The sequence below is a fragment of the Falco cherrug genome, chromosome 7 (genome assembly GCF_023634085.1).
Source record: "Falco cherrug isolate bFalChe1 chromosome 7, bFalChe1.pri, whole genome shotgun sequence".
Taxonomy (NCBI): domain Eukaryota; kingdom Metazoa; phylum Chordata; class Aves; order Falconiformes; family Falconidae; genus Falco; species Falco cherrug.
In genome coordinates this window covers 43,331,019-43,348,250 of record NC_073703.1, presented here as the reverse complement: position 1 = coordinate 43,348,250, position 17,232 = coordinate 43,331,019, and the positions used below count along the sequence as shown (strand labels likewise).

Below are 17,232 nucleotides of genomic sequence, written 5' to 3'. Positions count from 1 at the left end.
CGAAGTACAATATTGGCTAAAACATAAGCCTAACAAATTGTGTTTCTTAATGCTTTGCCAATAATTCTCATACAAAAAACTTCCAGTAGACCAAAATGTAACTCATAAACAGTGCTAGTAACTACATTCTAGATCCAAAAAGTCAGTCTTAACATCTTCTTCTGTGATGTTAGATCTTCCAGACAGATGGTCTGCAGCGACACAGACTATGTGTAACAAACCTAGAGGCTAAAATCACAGAGTTTTAAAATATAAGCAAGGTCTTACTACTAGAGAGTTTTACTGTACCTCTGTCTGGCAGAGCAGCTCCTCTCTTGTCAGAAGCTGTAATTCGGGATCTTATTGCATCCACTACTCACTGCACCTAGTGTCATTACCAGAAAGGCTCCTAAACATGGCTAGAACACCCCTATACTGGCAGACAGTATCAACAGCTGCAATGCCATCAGGGGTAACACACAACTGGGTAGAACAAGAAGCTAACCCCAGACTGTGTTGCTAAAAGCTTAAAAAAATCATCATACTGACTGTACCAAATACACAAGAAATTTAGCCCAGGGAAACAATTATCTTGATGCTTCCCCTTACTGTGCTGCCTACAGCATGGGCAGACTAAAAGGTGGTGGAAGCTGGCAAGCAAACAGCATAGTTCAAAAACATCTCCCAGTAGAATTAATAAACGTCATGCATATTTCAGCATTTGGCAATACACCAGATAGGGTTCTTCACTCATTTAATAAAAATATAACTTGCTAGACAGCCACCATGACAGTCAAAATGATACTGAATTATAATCTCACTCGTGACGTTTCAAAAAATAAATTTTACAACTAAAATTTGGCTTAATAAGCCTGGAAATGAGAAAACACTTTTTAAGCTATCCAAGGCTAGTAGTAAAAAAAACCCAAACACCAAACACACACACACACACAAATCCCACCATCTCGCCTCTGCATAAAGCGAACCTTCTCCACCACACAGAATGCTGACATACATGTATACAAATTTGAGCCATGCCTCCAGCACCCGTCAGCAAGCAGTTAGCTGGAAGCAAATCTGAACACACCTGAGAACCCGCCAATGCGAAGGGAATGGGAACGTCCCTATTTCGGGTTCCCCGCGAGTTATCTCACAGAAATTAACTTTATTCGTAACTAGTAACTTTTTTCACACGGGCAGCGGCGCGCCTTGCGCGGAGTGCGCCTGTGCGGGCCATACGCGCTGCGCTCCGCTCCGGAGGGATGGGCCGGGCCGGGGTCACGCCGCCCCCGCGACAGCGCCCGGCCGGGCAGGCGAGCCCCTCTGCCGCGCTGCCCAGCCCCGCGGCCCGGGGTCCCGGACCCCAGCGGCAGCACCGCCCGCGCCGCAACTGCATGGCGGGGGCGGAGCGCGCCCGGGCGGGCCGGGCTGCCCCGCCGGAGGGTGGGCCGGCTGGCGGCCGGAGCAGGCCCGCTGGGGTTTGCGGGGAGGCCGGCACAGTGCAGAAGGCTCCGCGTTGAGGCGAGTGGAAGCGGAAGGTCTGCCCGAGGGCCGGGCCGCGGCGGGCTGCTGGGCGAAAGAGGGTTCTCCTAGGACTTTACCTTTCCTGGAGCCCTCGCTGCTGCCGGTTGGGGGCTCCCCTGGCTCGGCGGCACCGGCAAAGGCCGGGAACAGGGCCATGTCTCAGCTTACCGCCACTACTATCGGCCCGAACTGCCCCGCGGAGCGGCGGGGCAAGATGGCGCCGCGGCGCCGAGCGTACTGGGAGACGTAGTTCGCCCTCCCCCGCCTTCCCAAAATGGCGTCGGGGCCGGGAGGCGGCTGCGGGTATATTGCCTTCTCCAGGCCTTCGCGTTTCTTGTGCAACCCGCCGCCGTCGCTAAGGGGAGCGGAGAGAGGAACTGGTGGAGGAAAAGTAAGGATTGGGGTTTCCAGAGCCAGCCTTTCCTTTCCCACCATCCTGTCATTCTCCATGGGGTTCCCCGTGAGGGAATACCTGAGTAACATCTGGAGACTGGAATGCTGAGCTGTGTAGAGGAGGATGTTTTAAGAACCATGCTGAAACCCGTACGGGGGGCTTAGGGAAGAAAAACCCTCCAGCGGTCAAGTCGGTGCTTTATAAGCCTCCTGACCGGGGAGTCACCCATCATGTTTAATAGCATCCATGATCCTGCCTTCCATAAAGGAGCTGGACCCAAAAGTGTGCCTTTTTTCTTCATATATTAAAGCTACTCTATAATGTTCTCCTTGTTTAATTTCTTTAGCTTTTCTAACTAACTCCTACACTGGTACTGCTGCATGACCAGAATTTCATGCAGTGATTAAATTACAGGTGTACAATGGGTCTAGGGATTATACAGAATTATAACTGGTTTGTTTTCTGATCCTTTAAAAAACTATAAAACTTTTTCTTAATCCTTGCTTCCTACTTTTGATATATTATTAATCCATAAAATGCTATTCATTTTTATCAACAGGAGTGAAGACTGTAAGTACAGAGATAAGAGAATTCAAGAACAAAACAGTGTTATGAACACTGATAGTCTGGAAGTCATCAAATGAGTGGGGCCTGATTGCCAGCTTGGAAAGAATGGGCTTTAAAATGTATGCTTACATGCGGTATGTAACATACAGAAATACGTATCTGCCTAGAACTGATACAGAAGATAGGGAAAAAATCTAAAAGAAGCACATTACTGATTTGTGACCAAATTCTGAAGAGATAATTTTAAAAAATATGTATCTTGTCACATGTGCTTTTTAACCTTTTTCCTGAGAAGATAAAACCTATGTAATTGTGCTACCTGAACAAGCATTTGGTTTTCTGTCTGCCTGGCATAATTTTTCCAGGTAGTGTTAGAAGTCATGACCAATTTCAACCAAATTTAACAGAAGGTTACAGGTTATTACATTGCTGCAAATTACATGGAAACAGGTAGCAACGCAGAGCAGGCTTTTCAGTGGGAGGAAAATGCCAGTGTGCATGCAGTTTATATTTGGAAAGTTGAGTCAGAAGTCTCCTGCTCATGGAAATATTTGCTATTATCGTATTTGGATAGTTACTGAAAATTGTAAATGTGTTTATTCTGCACACCTCAGCACTGGGAAAACTACCACATATCTACAGAAAATGTAATTATTTCCCTATTCTATTATGAGCCAGACTCAAAGCCCTTTCAAGATACTGATGTTCTAGATCCAGTATAAACTAAATGGATTTCACAACAAAAGCATTCAGCTTGTTTGCTGAATGTCATTATTCACATTGTCTCTTAGCTGCTTATAGTGATGGTAGCTAACAGCTTCACAATTAAGAGAATACAGAAAATAGGCTTTTTAAGAGTAAAGCAAATAACCAAAGAGAGAGTTTTTAAGAATCCTAAGTAGATATTTATGCCCTGCATCCCTGGAAATTAGCCCCAGTATGGATAAAGAGAGGGATAAGTTAACAAAGGGTGTTAACTTAATCCCTGTGACATTAAGAAAAAACACAACAAAACAAAACCCCAGCATATTTAACACTACCACAAAAATGCAGGCGGTATTTCCAGTTATTACAAGTGGAAGTCAAACTTGTATGAACGTTGCTTTTAGATTATTGCATATATTTGTACAAGTAGTTTATTTATCATTAGTAGAAATTAGTTATGTAGTAAAATCTTCTACAATTACATTTCCTTGACTTACTGAGTGAGCAATGCCCATTCTGATGAAATGTAGTTTTCTGCAATGTATTTAGTTCCACCTCCAACAAGTTTTATTTTGTAGCTTTTGTCTTAAAACTCTGCAAAATGCATTTTAATAATATCATATGAATACTTTGCTAAGCCTTTACAGACAAAAAGTACTATTATAAATAAATTATTTGCCTCAACACAGTTGAGCCAATCCTTTTATTAGGATTTAGTGAAGAACCTGACCAAAACACCTCTTGATGTCTAGAATAAAGTTACCTCAAACAGTCTGCACTGTTTCTTTAGTTCTATCCTAATAACAGCAAACCAGCAAGCCTTTTACAATACAGACAAAACCACAGCAGCTGTATGCAACAAGAGTTCCTTGTTAAGGAACAAACCAACTAGAGGAACTAACAAGTTCCCTACTTAAGAACACTCTGGTCTGCATTTTGCGTTGTATTTACCTATTTACATTTTAAAGTCTGGTATGGTTAATATTTTTATTACTAATCCATATTAAAGATTTTTCTTCTTTGGAAAGACTTATGGTAAATAATGTACTAAATTACCTAAGCAGATGTAAGACTGATAGTTTTCAGTAGATTTGGGACTTGAATTCTTTTGTATGTTTTGAGAAAAATGATAACATTATATTTAGGGACCAAAAAAACCCCCCTTTCATCAGGTCCATAATATTTTCCTTATTTCGGTGAAATTGTAGCAGATATTTGTGAATCTGACTTTTGTGAAATGTGTGCCATATGAAGCAGTAATTTGGGACCCCTCACCAGGGCCTGAAAGGCCGCAGCAGGCCAGTTTGGTTCTTGGCCTCACACATGCACATTTTGCTCTTGTCATGCTCTCCCCACACTTAACTTTACAGCCTGTGATATCACATCTCTCATACCTTTCATATTTTCTGTTGCTTCTCCACACTTTCTACTTTATAGTAAGTCCTGTAGTTAGTTCTTTGTTCTGCTCTGATGATTTGTTCTGCTCTGAGGAGCTCCTGCTAGAAGTAGGTTCATCCCTCTATGAGATATCAAGAGACTATCCTCTTTACAAAGGAGGGTTTGTTCTCGTATGCAAAAACTTACAAGAACAAGCCTTATAGTACAGCACTGTAAATGGTGTTATTTAATGCATATGCATTGGGTACTTTGAATAAAAGCATCAAAAATAAAGGCAACCATTTTGAGTAAGGGCTGCACTGCACTCATTTAACGAAATAAGCATCCCTAATATATTGTAAAATTGTGTAAGACTGTAAGAGCAGAGCTCACGTTAGGGAGGACATGAGATGAATTCTGACCGCAAAGCTAGAGGGACAATCAGGTGTATTCACATGTGCCTTCTTTGGCTCCCCTGAAGGACCCATATGGGATGGATTAGCAGGCTTCCACCTCTGTACTCCACCAGCCTTTTCAAACCTCATTGACATACCGAATGCTGCAGCATGTGCTGGTATCGTGATAAGAACGTTATGCAGTTTACTCCAGTAAGAAAATACGTGGTTTAAATATGACACATTTAGCATGCTCTAAGGGTGGGAGGAACGGGGCAAATGTGAAAGGCGGGTGCTGTAGCTGTATCTCCCTGCAGTGAGACCTATGGAGCACAACGGGGTTTCCAATAACACAGGTTCCTGTTCCCATGGCGTGCCAAGTTTCCAGCCTTCCTCTACATTTCCCCAGCCCCTTCTCAGGTTTCTTTCACTAAGAAATCCTTTTGTCTGTGCCAATGCTGGTCAGACATATTGAGATCCACTGAGTAATTTTACCAAGGGATAATTTTTTAGAGACCCGCTCGGCAGGCGGAACGGTGAGAGCTCTGGTTTCAGCTCTGCCTGGTGCAGCGCGCTGCCACAGGGCTGTAGCCTCAGCACCAGCCCGTGGCCAGCCTCGCCAGGAGAACATGGTGGAGATGATCTCCTGTGGGAACATCACGAATTTAGGACTTCAGTGATGCCTGATAAGGTCCTCATAGCCATTTTATTTCCTTTCCACCCTGCTGTCAGGGTACTGCGTGGGCCAGCAGCTCCCAGAGGACCAGGAGCTGTGGGGGCCAGGACAGGAGCTCTCCAGCCAGGAGCAGGGCTCCGGGGGCACCGGGGTGATGAACTAAAGCCATGGTCAGACTGACCCTGTATGCATGTATGAAATATGTATACACTGTTCCATAACACAAAACAGAAACAGCAACAAAATTAATATGAAAAACCTTTGTTTCAAAGCCATACTCTAGATAGGCCTTTTAGGTGTTTAGACATAAACCTCAGACTTTTAAAATATTTTAACTTCTGCTGTACATGCATATTTACATATGTGAATATACATCTGTATTTCTATATCGATACAAAAAATGAGGATCTCGATACTGTTCCCATTACATTTACTGAGAATTTTGTTGTGAACAAAACTACACCCAGAAGAGGAAGGAGATATTTTGCAAACATAGCATTCTGTTTGCTAGAAGTGCCCACCAGCTTTTTATACGAGCTTTCTCACTATGAAGACTAGACAATTTTAAGAAATTCTGAATGAATAGAACTTCCTATATATGCAAAACCATGCAAATGTGTCCAGTTTATTTTGTAGAGAGACAGAGTCAAGGAGTTTGATTCCTGAGAAAAACCAAACCAAACGAAACAAACCAACCAAAAAACCCACCTCACCTCCACCCTTATTTTTGGGCTGGTTTTATATCTGGTACCCTAGAGTCCTACAATCCTTCTTTTTGAAACAACACAGCAATAGATCTTCCTGTAATAAAAATGCATTGGACATACTACTTTTATTCTCAGATGAAAACAAGTAAGCGTTACATGCCATTCTGACGGAAGGCATTCTGTTCACTGCAGCATTTTGAGGTGGCTTTGTGGCTTCATCATGCAGCCACAGGTAAAGCTTCCAGTTACTGCAATGGGGTGGTTTATTTGTGTCTTGGGATCATAGGATCAGATGTTTTAATTTGGGGGAGGGGTAGTATGCCTGATGAACCTTTCAAAATGCAGCCTATGAAACACAGTTAGCATGTTTAAATAGTTGGTATTTAAAACTAAATAGGTTACGCTGTCTAATAGACAGGATTTTCCATTTTCTATTGCTATTATCGTTCTGCTTTTCCTTGGGTTTCATGTTTTCTTATGTAAAATCCATGGTAATTTCTCATTAGACTTTTCCTCCAAATAAAGTTTATCTAGCCATTTATCCCTCATCTCTAACCTTTTGTGAACACAGGTCTGGAAGGGATGGTCTGAGTCACTGAGTTCAGTCTTCTCTGCTGAAAACCTTACCACATAAGTCTGTTCATATATTCAATTTTGAAATTTTTTGTGCTTTTCTACACACAACTCCTGTTGCAAGACAGGTCCAGAACCTTGATTTTCCAATGCTTAGAAACATCCTGACTTCCTCCTTAGTTTCATTCATGCTCTGTTTATATCCATCTGTTTCTGACCCAGCATTTTTCTATGGCTTTAAATAGCTCTTTGCCTCACCAGGGTGCTAACCTGGATCTAATCTATGCACAGACAGTAAACATATGCCACTCAGTCTTTCTTCTGTTAAGGAATTTAAAAATTTTGTAAGATTTTTTTGCACTTTTCTCAGTTCATATTCTGAACTAGAATTGTACACACTTCCAGAGGCAGTGGTACTCCACAGAATGGCCTACTTCTCATCCTCTACTGAAAATATTCTACAGCCCTGTATTTAACGTTTAGTTGGCTGAATCATACTAGTGATTTGTAATGATCGTGATCAATAATTACACTTGGGCATTTCCAATCTATTGCTTCCCCTGGATAAATCCCCCTATTATACCAGAAAATCTGGTTATTAATCCCTAAGGACACAGCCTTGTATTTTGTATGAAATTTAACTTTACTTCTGTTACTCCAGGTTCCTAGGTCACCTGTTTGTAGGAATGAAATTCTTGATATGGCTTGTTGTGAGGTGAGCCAAGGCCTCTCAGTTTTTGCCATCAGCATCGGCATGCACTGCATTTATTAAATAAGATTGGGCCAAAGTCTGGTATAAGGAGCCACATTTATAATCCCTCTCTAGTCTCATAATATCCTTTCCAGCACAGACCTATTGTCATCCCTCTTTTAGCCACTTCTTTATCTAACTTACATTTTTGTACTATTTCTCATTTCAACTAATAATCTCACAAGTACTACGTTATCAAGTGCTTTACTGAGAGAAAAATCAATAGTATCTACCAGGTTTCCATCCATAAATATTCTGCTGCCATTGAAGTATACCCATGTACCTTTAGTAAACTTGGGCTGCATTTTATCCCATCTTCCATTTATACTCATAGTGTTCATTATTTTAAAATTTTGTTTTAAAGCTTTGTGTGTTATTGTAGACTAACAGAATAATTGCAAATATATTAAAAGTTTATAAAAAGAAAAGTTAAGCTTGCTATATAGCACCACCACAATGCAATGCATGGATTAAAATCTCTACCACAAGCCATAAAACTTCATGCTGTAGTTCTTTCATTATGTTTCATTATTTAATTCAATCATTATTTCAGTAATGTTTCCCCATTTGAGTAAGTTGAGCTCTCCTAGTTTAGCTTCCATGCCATGGTTCTTTTCACTTTGTGTATATTCTCTTCTAACAGCAAACTTAGCTTTTACTTTCCTTTCTACATCTTTGTCTGTTCTGCAAGCTGCAAAATTTACTCATTAGGCTGGGAAATGTAGCTAGGTTATATATAACCTCAGCGCTTTGGAGCTCCCACTTCTTTTTGTGGTAGTTGCAATGTGCTCCCTATGCTGCTAAATAGTCTTTTGCTTTTTGTTTTGCTCTTTTGCATGATCTAGCTCTGGGCTAGGTTTGGAAAACCTTCCCTGAGTCCTGCATCTCCAAGTCTCCAAGTCACAGATTTATTCATTCATTCATTTCCCTTCTCCATTCCATACTGAGTTTTCCATTGTTTTTACTCTGACTACTGAAGTGGTTACTCATCCCAGTTCCATACTTGGAATGTAAATTCCAGATGTTTTTTGCATGTCTGAGATAAATTCCAGATCTCTGTCATGTTTAAGCCTCTGATTTATTCAGACCATTTGAATACTTCAATTACTATAATCTACCAACATTTTTTCTTAAGGTATTAGAAAAGCCCTCCAAAACTTCAGTTGTTGAAACAGTTTTGTTTGTTCTTCCAAACAAAGACTGCTCTGTTTTTACTTTAAATGCAACCATCTCTCTCCCTATCCTTACTGCCTACCTAAAATTAGTCTAAAATAGCATCAGATTGTGCCCAGTAAAAAAAAAAAAAATAATGCTTTGGTTGTCACTTGCACAAATATCTGGGATGTACTGGTATTAGTAGCTCATATTTTCCACTTTACATCTGCATTTTTTAATCTCTCTTCAACCTCATCAGAAATCTCCTTCATCCCCATGTTTTACCAACAACTGAGCCATGATGCTTGCAGGAGATTTTCCTTTCTCTCATCTCCATTTGTACTGCAAAATTCTATTAATTCAGCTGCCACCAAAATCACAAACTTTTCTCCAGTTTACTAGAAAATTTCAATTGGTAAATAATATCACATAGGTATCCATTATTGATATAAAAAAGTTTTATTACCAGACAGTTTGTATAATGCTTGAGTTGTATGCATTGTCACTTCTCTGACAGAATGCTGGTCACTGTCACTAGACAACCAATACGACAGACATTGAAACTAGCTGATAAATAGACAGTAAAAAAAACCCAGCCCACCCACCCACCGCCAACAACATAATGCACTAGAATCCTGCTGTCCTGAACTATTGGACTGTTCTTTTGGTGCACTGAGGATTATTATGCCTATAAAAACACCAGTCTAATACCTAAATCATGGATGGCATCACTAAGTCACAATAATATATTAACTGGGACTAATCATCTATGTATTTATTAAAATGAAATCCTATATCTTACTAGCAGTGAAAGTCTTTTTATACAAACTGCAATTATTCTGCTGAAGTGCTGTTACTTTTGACCTGAAGAGCAGCAATATGCTGCACAACCTTGAGAAGAGGAAAATGCATAGGCAAGTATACTTGGTAAGTGCTATAATAGCATTAGGAAATGTAATCTTCATGTAAAGAGGAAAAGACATTAGTTTTATTTTTATAGTCCTTCGTCAAAGGTATGGCTGTGCTTCTTCCATGCACTTCTTTTTCACCTGACTTGTCCCTCAGTGTTTTCCTGCACCCACTGGAATCAGTTCTTTTGGCTCAGAAGGCTGGAAAAAACCAGCAGTACAGGCATTAGAAGTATTAGAAGGAAAAGTGAGGGTAATGGTAATTCAAACCTATTTCTTAGTGCAGTAAAATACCCTAAGCCAGAATAATTTGGATGTCCATGCACCTTCATCAGGGTATAAGTGGAAAAAAACCCCACATGTCTATACAATTTTACATTTCATAGCTTATTTTATATACACATACAGAAGTGGAGCAGTTTGAAATTTAAAAATTTCCAAAAAAATTGAGTATATAAAAAATCTGGTACTCAGTCTGTACCACAAGCTTGAACATGCACAACATCATAAAAATGTTTGCAACAGCCTTCTTTGCCATGTGAGCAGGAGGCTGGACTAGAGGACCTTTTGAAGGCCCTTCCAAGCCAACCCATGTTATGATGCTGTACAAATTCTCTCTCCCTCCACAAGCTTTTCTCTCACAACCACTGATCCCCATCCAGACACACACAAAACCAGATAACAACCCTTTGTCAAATACTCACAGCATAAATCTGCCTCCCATATACACATATTTCCTTTCCGGTACCCAAATTCAGGATGATCATCACCACCATGACCATTTGCTTACAAATGGCCAGTCATATATCGTTCCTTTTCTTTTTCCTAAGACTCAGCATTGTACAACAATCATTTATCCCACATACTCTCTCCTCCCTTAATAAATGTCACTTCCTTTTTTCATTTCCCTCAGATTCTTCATCACTTTATCTCAGACCATCAATTTTGTTCAAAGCTATTGGGCTTTCATGAACCCTGAGCTCATTTTCACAACTGCAGCCATTATCTGAAATACTTTCTACCCATCTGGTTATAAATCAGTCCTTTTTGGTCAGAGGAGTTCTTACCTATCTTCATGACTTCAGTTTTGGCAGCACATGAAATCCACCTTCAGAAATACAAGCTTGGATATATCACTGGGATAGAACCAAGGCATTACTAAGACAAAGGAACAACAAACGCTGCATCAGTCCAGGCTAGTCCTCAATAGCTTGCAATTGAAGCATTATGTGTGGTTCAGATGGGTGAAGGAATGTGATAAATACATGGAGTGTGAAAGATTTACTCATATCTGTCTGTGTGCTTCCCAAATACTGTGCTCATCTCTGCTAAACAGCAAGGTAGCAGGTAGCCATAGTGGCCTTGATGGGTAAGATGTCTCTGATGATCTAATAATTCTTGAGAGGTCAAGCAGTGGAAACCAAAGCCCACAGACAACAAAAAACAGTGTTCCAGAGCTTGTAATGAATGACTCCATGAATGAAGAAGCCAGAAGATTGATTTCTGTAACCAGTGTTATTTGCTTAAAAAATGTTTTACATTACTATTGAAATCATCTGGAATACTTTTCCTCAAATTCTTCTAAGTCAGTGTGTCAATACGTTGTCAATACATCAAGCATTCTGATGACCCCTCTCTAATAACGTAGTCTCAGTTACCTCACTGAGGTAACTGGAGTAGATTTAGCATTCCTTTTACCACTGTAGATTAAAACACTATAGATCATTCCTCTTCAATTTATTGTGCTAGTATCATTTGTTTACAAATTTAGGATACAGAGTGGTATAGCCAACCTAAAGCATTTCTTATTCACTTAGGTGGAAAAGGAATGAAAATGAAAACATTTCTCATTTACAGGTCATATTAACAAACAAAATATTGAAATGAATCTTTCTTCTGTAAGACATAACCCCACATATAGTGTGATCTGCTGTAGTTTTTCCTGAGCACATAGCTCACAGGCAGCACATTCCCTGCAAGACTCTCTGACACTGCTCAAGGCCTTAGAAAACTACTGCAGTAACTATGGTCCAGGTTGGTTCAGAACATAACAATTGTTTCCTGTAGAATATGAACTGCTCACGGAAAATGATACTTAGATAACAAAGCTTAGGCACACAGTCCCTATTACGTTGTTCAATCTTGCATTGTTGATTTTCCCATTTCCCAAAGAAGCATTTCCAAATTTCAACCCCTGCCAGGTTGGGGATTGGATTCTTTTCCACTGTCCATTATTAGAGGAATTAGGAATTTGCAGAGGAAAAAAACCCCAACCTTATCTACTGGTCCAAACCACAATACTGATTAGCCAGAAGGTGGAGAGTTTCTGAGAGGTTAAATATCAACCAAGGTAAGCCAGTGTGTCTAGCTCAAAGCAAAAATTAGGCATGTTTGATCTGCAGCACAAGTCCACAGACAGACCTGTATAGGACCACTGTAGATAGCTCTCAACAACTTCTGAGTACAGAGCATCCTTCCATTAGACTAAAAGGAGAGCAATGGCATTTACTACTCATCTAAACACATCTTAACATCTGCTTAGCCATCTCATAGATAAGTGGTGAGGCATAGGTTCCGCCTGTATTTCTAACAAATGAAGCCACAGTTCCCTTCCACTGAAATGAGTATGAGCTTCTCTGCACCTCCATTCAAGCGGATTAATTCCTCTCACACACCTGATTTATCTTGTTTTCATAGGTTATCACACTTCTGACTATAGATTTGAAGAGAAAGAATTCATTTTGACATTTGAGATCTTGTGAGGGGACAGGTTAAAATACAAAAGGAAGGAAACATTAACCTTTATCCTACTAAAGGTTAAACACCCCTGGAAATGTATGAGGTTTGATCTCAGAACTTTATAGGACTAAGGTTGCTTAATATTTAAAATACTACACTGGAAAAATAATTTAAAGTTCCATTATGTATTATCTCCTTTCCACTTCTAACAAATGAAAAGCTTACTTTATTGAGGGAAAAACATTGGGAAAATTACCCAATAAAATCTCAGTACCTCAAGTATATTATTCCTCTTGATCAAAAGCCATGAGAGAATGAACTATGAGTAGCATGTAGATATAGGAATAAAGTCTTTCTCTAGAGCAATGTGAGAGCATGTGAAAAATAATTAGAAGATAGAAAAGGGTAAAAGTCAGAAAATTGTAAAACACTACTGGATTTGTATAATTTAGTATTATTTGTCAAATTTTTTTGTAAAAGTGGAAGAGTATCATTTGAATATGGAAAACCTCTAAAATGCCTTAGTGAAAGTTTATTATTCCTTACACTCTACTTTGATAAACAGCCTTAGTCCGTTAATTTTTGTCTACTCTTGTCATTATTATCTGCATTAGATATGAGGTGTTCTCTGTATAATTTAGCCTAGCAATTACACTAAGTTATTATTCCAAACTAGAAATCATATATTAAAAAAATACAGAAAATCCATAGAGAAGTAATCAGAAATACAACTAACAGAAATACATGCTTCACCCTATTTATGCAATTTAATAATAACTAGGAAATTTTTATTAGTGTTCATCAGTATATCCAGAACAACTTCATTAATTTTTAAAGTATAGCCAAACATGGTAGACAATCTTGTACTGGAAGTAATCAAACACTGCAGCTGTATTTCCCAGGAAATGTAACCATTGATCCCTGATAATTTGGACTGTTCAAAAGTCCTAAAATCTAAACAACACTGAAATGGTATTTGACCACCTTTGCTACCAAAAGGGTGCCAGTGAGTTTTAGAATGAAGTGCTTCTTTTGAGCAAAGCATATTGCAGTTTTAATGAAGAAAGCACAACATACGCTTAAATCAAAAAATTCTGGCACATACATGCTGGAAGGGGAAGCTGCACTCCACCCCAAACTATGTTACAGCCTTTGGCAGAAGCATACAGTAGCCTCATATGAACTGTGGAATCTCTAAACACTGTCAAAGCAGCCTTCATTTAGGAAGAGCTGCATAAAGCAAGTTATGCTAGGTTCATCCAAGTTCAGTTATAGAACACTGTACCTTGGGTTTGTGAGTTGGTATCCCAAATTTCTTGGAAAACAAATCAGTAACAATATACTGGAAAGAAAAAAACTCAGATGTTGACATTATAGAAGAACCTGAACAGACGTAATCATTAATGGATGCCCTGCAGTAGAGTACCACTACTGAAATATGCACCCTGAAGACTAAGCCCTAGTCTAGAAAGCATCCTGTTTTAAAATGCTAAGGATCAGGGTTTTCCTTTGGCTGCTAGAAGTAATTGCTTTTTATTGCCATTCAGTAAATAACTATTTGAGAAAGGTAAATTAACAGGACTAGCAGTGGCAGACCAGCCTGGGGATAAGCATATTCAGATAATCAGCACCGTATGTTCAGTGAGTTGTCAGGATCATAGATAAACTGGGGAGGGGTGCAAGGAGAGACTAAGGAGGAAAGGGAGGGAGGAAGGCAGTAAGAAAGGCTAAAGCTAGAAAATGAAGCTGCTGAATGCCAATAATGTAAATTAATAGCTGTAGCCAAACAGAGAGTTTCCTGGTAATAGAATTTGTTCTTCTCAAGTCAAGAGAATTATTCTATTTTCAGGTGATCTTTGTTGTTCGGGGATCTCTTTCCCTGGGGTTGCCAGCTGTGTTTTGATAGCCAGATTGGGTAGGAGATTTCTCCAGCGGCAGATTCTGACATCTTTCTTCCCTGTTGAGGAAACAGCTTGACAGCCATAGGTTCCTTTGCTTGTCAAGGGAATTTTTTGCTCCTTAGCAAAGTGCCTGCTCTGTATTTATTCTCTTTGTTTGGATTTCTTTTCCTTTTCAATGATGTTTTTCGCACACAAAGGATTCTCACCTTCTCAAGGAAAACCATGGTTAGACCTATCCCATGCCACTCCTGGAAGTGACTTCTGAAGCCTTATGATCACCTCTCTCCCCTCCATGCCATATATTTTCTTTCCCCACAAGTGAGGTGGAGCAAGAGGAGGCAGAAGCGAGGACAAGCAGGGATATATTTCTGTGCAATTCCTGTGATACCATCCCTGTGGGGCAGAGAGCCCGCTGCAGACACTTACTTTGTAGCTTTTTCTTCATTGAAGTCGCTGACAAAGGTGACTGGGAAACCCAAGGCTCTATTGTTTTTCATTCCCAACAAGCCATGAAGTGCATGTATGCAGCTCGGTGAAGCCATCTAGCTTTTCACAGAGTACTGTGTGTGGTTTGTAATTTCGCAGCTGTGCCATTTTCTAAGTGGTAGTTCAGTACTAAAAAACATTTTCATGTACTAAAATGAAATAATTCTTTCTATTAATGCCGTTCCTAAATTATTTTATTTGCAGGGGAGAAAAAGCCTTCCCTCAAATCTCCACCTACCTATCACCATTTTCCATTTTTTAATACTTCATCTTCTCAGAGCAAACACGTTTGGTGATCTGGGAAGCATTGTTTTGTTTGAGGTTACTCCTCATTTACAATGGTACAGCTACTAAATTAGTGGAATTACAGGAGTGTAGCTGCCCTGTCACTATTGTTTCAAGATTAAAAAAAATTCAATAGTAGCTTAAAGCCTTCTTATATACACCTTCTGCCCCTCAGCTGTGCCAACACAATTGTTTGGAGGGCTTCTTAAATAAGGCTTATTAGAAGTTGTCTCTGGGAACTGATTTGATTTTTAAAACAAAGTTACTGATCTTTAAAAGTTGTGCTAGCACAACCAAATGGGTGGCATGCCACAGGCAGAAGAGGGAACAAAAAAAGGGAAGCAGGAATACCTCAAGCTGATACTGCTGCTTGGACAGCAGTAAAACAACAGCCTATGCAAGATAAAAAGTGAGAGTGGGCTTGTAACACCCATTGAGCCAATTCTCAATTATCTATGATTAGATTATCTATGCTGCAGATTATCTGCGCCACAAATGTGACCCCAACCACCCTGCCACCAGCGTAGGTGTTAGCTGAGGCCAACCACTGTGCAAATGTCTCTTGCAAGACTGTGCGGAACCTGGGAACAATACACACACCTTCATGCAGAGCCAGAGATCAGAAATTCTGTCAAAACAAAGTTGCCTCTGTGAATAAACAGCTGAGGCTTCTCCCCACCGTGTCCTCCGAACCAGGAGTGACAGATCGCATGCTGCAGTCACATCTCTCCGCTTCCAAGCAGAAACAGCCCAAACCCAGCTGGGCTCCAGGCCAGCAGCGGCCGACTCCATGTGGAGACAGCTGGAACGATCCCCAGCACGTGGGACTATGGGAGGCCTTTTAGGTCAGGTGAATACGATACACATGCACGGATCCAGTTTGGATATCTGACCCGACAAACTCTCCTGCAGGGAACTAAGGAGATGGCATTGAAATTTCAGCAGCAAGAAGCCTGGCCAGTTTCTGGAGGAAAGTATGGAAGCAGAATGAAAAGGTCAAAATGGCATAGGTGACACCGCCAGTGAGGCATTTACACCATAAAGTATTACTTGCAAAAGAAAACAGGAAACATTACAATTAGGAGTAGGATGGTGAGGAGCATTCTGTCTTTGGCTCAGCTCCAGCCCAGTTGAGCTAGATGACAGAGGATCCAGCTGAAGTTATAAGGTGATTATTTCTTGCTTGCCTGTTGCAGTGCTAACACAAAGCTTACAAGCACAGTAGTTTCCTACAAACCACCATAAAACAATCACCTGTCAGTGTGGAAGTACATTTCAATGCTAGATAGTAGCTTTGCAGCTGATTATTCTCTATTATTTATATTGCACCATAAGGTTGTTTACCGTTTTGGATTATTTTAAAAGAATATAGTTTGCCATAGAAAAGCAAGCTGACTTCCAAGTGAACACAAGTATTTTTACTCTAATGTAATTGCTATCACTGTGCCTTTAATGGATCATCAAAAAATGCAAACCTAATTATTTTAATGATTCGCAAATATTCAGATATGGTGTACAACTTCAGTAAATCAGCTACCTTCTGGAGTTTCAATTTTTGTGTGTTTTGTCTCCCCATATAAGCAGTACCAATGAAGCCAAACAGGCTGTTGGCCTGTTCTGTGTTGCAATCTTGTGTGTATTATATTATCTAGTAATGCCAATTCTTTTTGGCTGAAATTGTTGGCCTGCTTTTCACACCTTTAAGGTTGTTTCTGTTAAGAAAAGAAATTGATGACATTTTATATGATGCCCTTTATTTAGGAAGAATGGGCATAACATCCTCATTTATGGAGCACAAAGAAATTGAGATGAATAGGAGCAATTTATTTACCTGCAGTTCCCCGATTCTCTGTAAGCAGCTGTATTCCAAAAATCTTCCTTCCAGTATTTCTGACGCCACACAAGACAGAATTACAGCAGCTTCCAGATCACTTTCTTAGTTCTGAAATAATTTCTAAATCCTCAAAAAACAGTTGGACTGTTTGACCCTCCTGTTGTCAGCACCTGCATGTGACCCAGTGTCAGTACAACATTTTCTACTGCCTGATATCTAAATCAAAGTAAATTTTAATTGTTTATTGTGGTTTCTAAATGGAAAGTGGCTCTCATG

At 40.0% G+C, this 17,232-nt stretch overlaps 1 protein-coding gene and 1 long non-coding RNA gene across 3 annotated transcripts in view; one reads left to right on the top strand and one right to left on the bottom strand.

The window, feature by feature from the left end:
- The window catches only part of NRDE2 (NRDE-2, necessary for RNA interference, domain containing), a 30,484-nt gene extending 28,691 nt beyond the window's left edge, over positions 1-1,793 (bottom strand). For both annotated transcript variants that reach the window (XM_055717169.1, XM_055717170.1), the window contains exon 1: positions 1,581-1,793. In XM_055717169.1, coding sequence (XP_055573144.1) covers positions 1,581-1,659 — 79 coding nt within the window. In that variant the 5' untranslated portion in view covers positions 1,660-1,793. The remainder of the gene's footprint in view (positions 1-1,580) is intronic.
- LOC129736554 (uncharacterized) lies at positions 1,766-3,943 on the top strand. The gene is made up of 2 exons (XR_008733322.1): positions 1,766-1,894; positions 2,457-3,943. It is a non-coding gene; the product is annotated as an uncharacterized LOC129736554 (long non-coding RNA).
- The last annotated feature ends 13,289 nt before the right edge of the window (positions 3,944-17,232 follow it).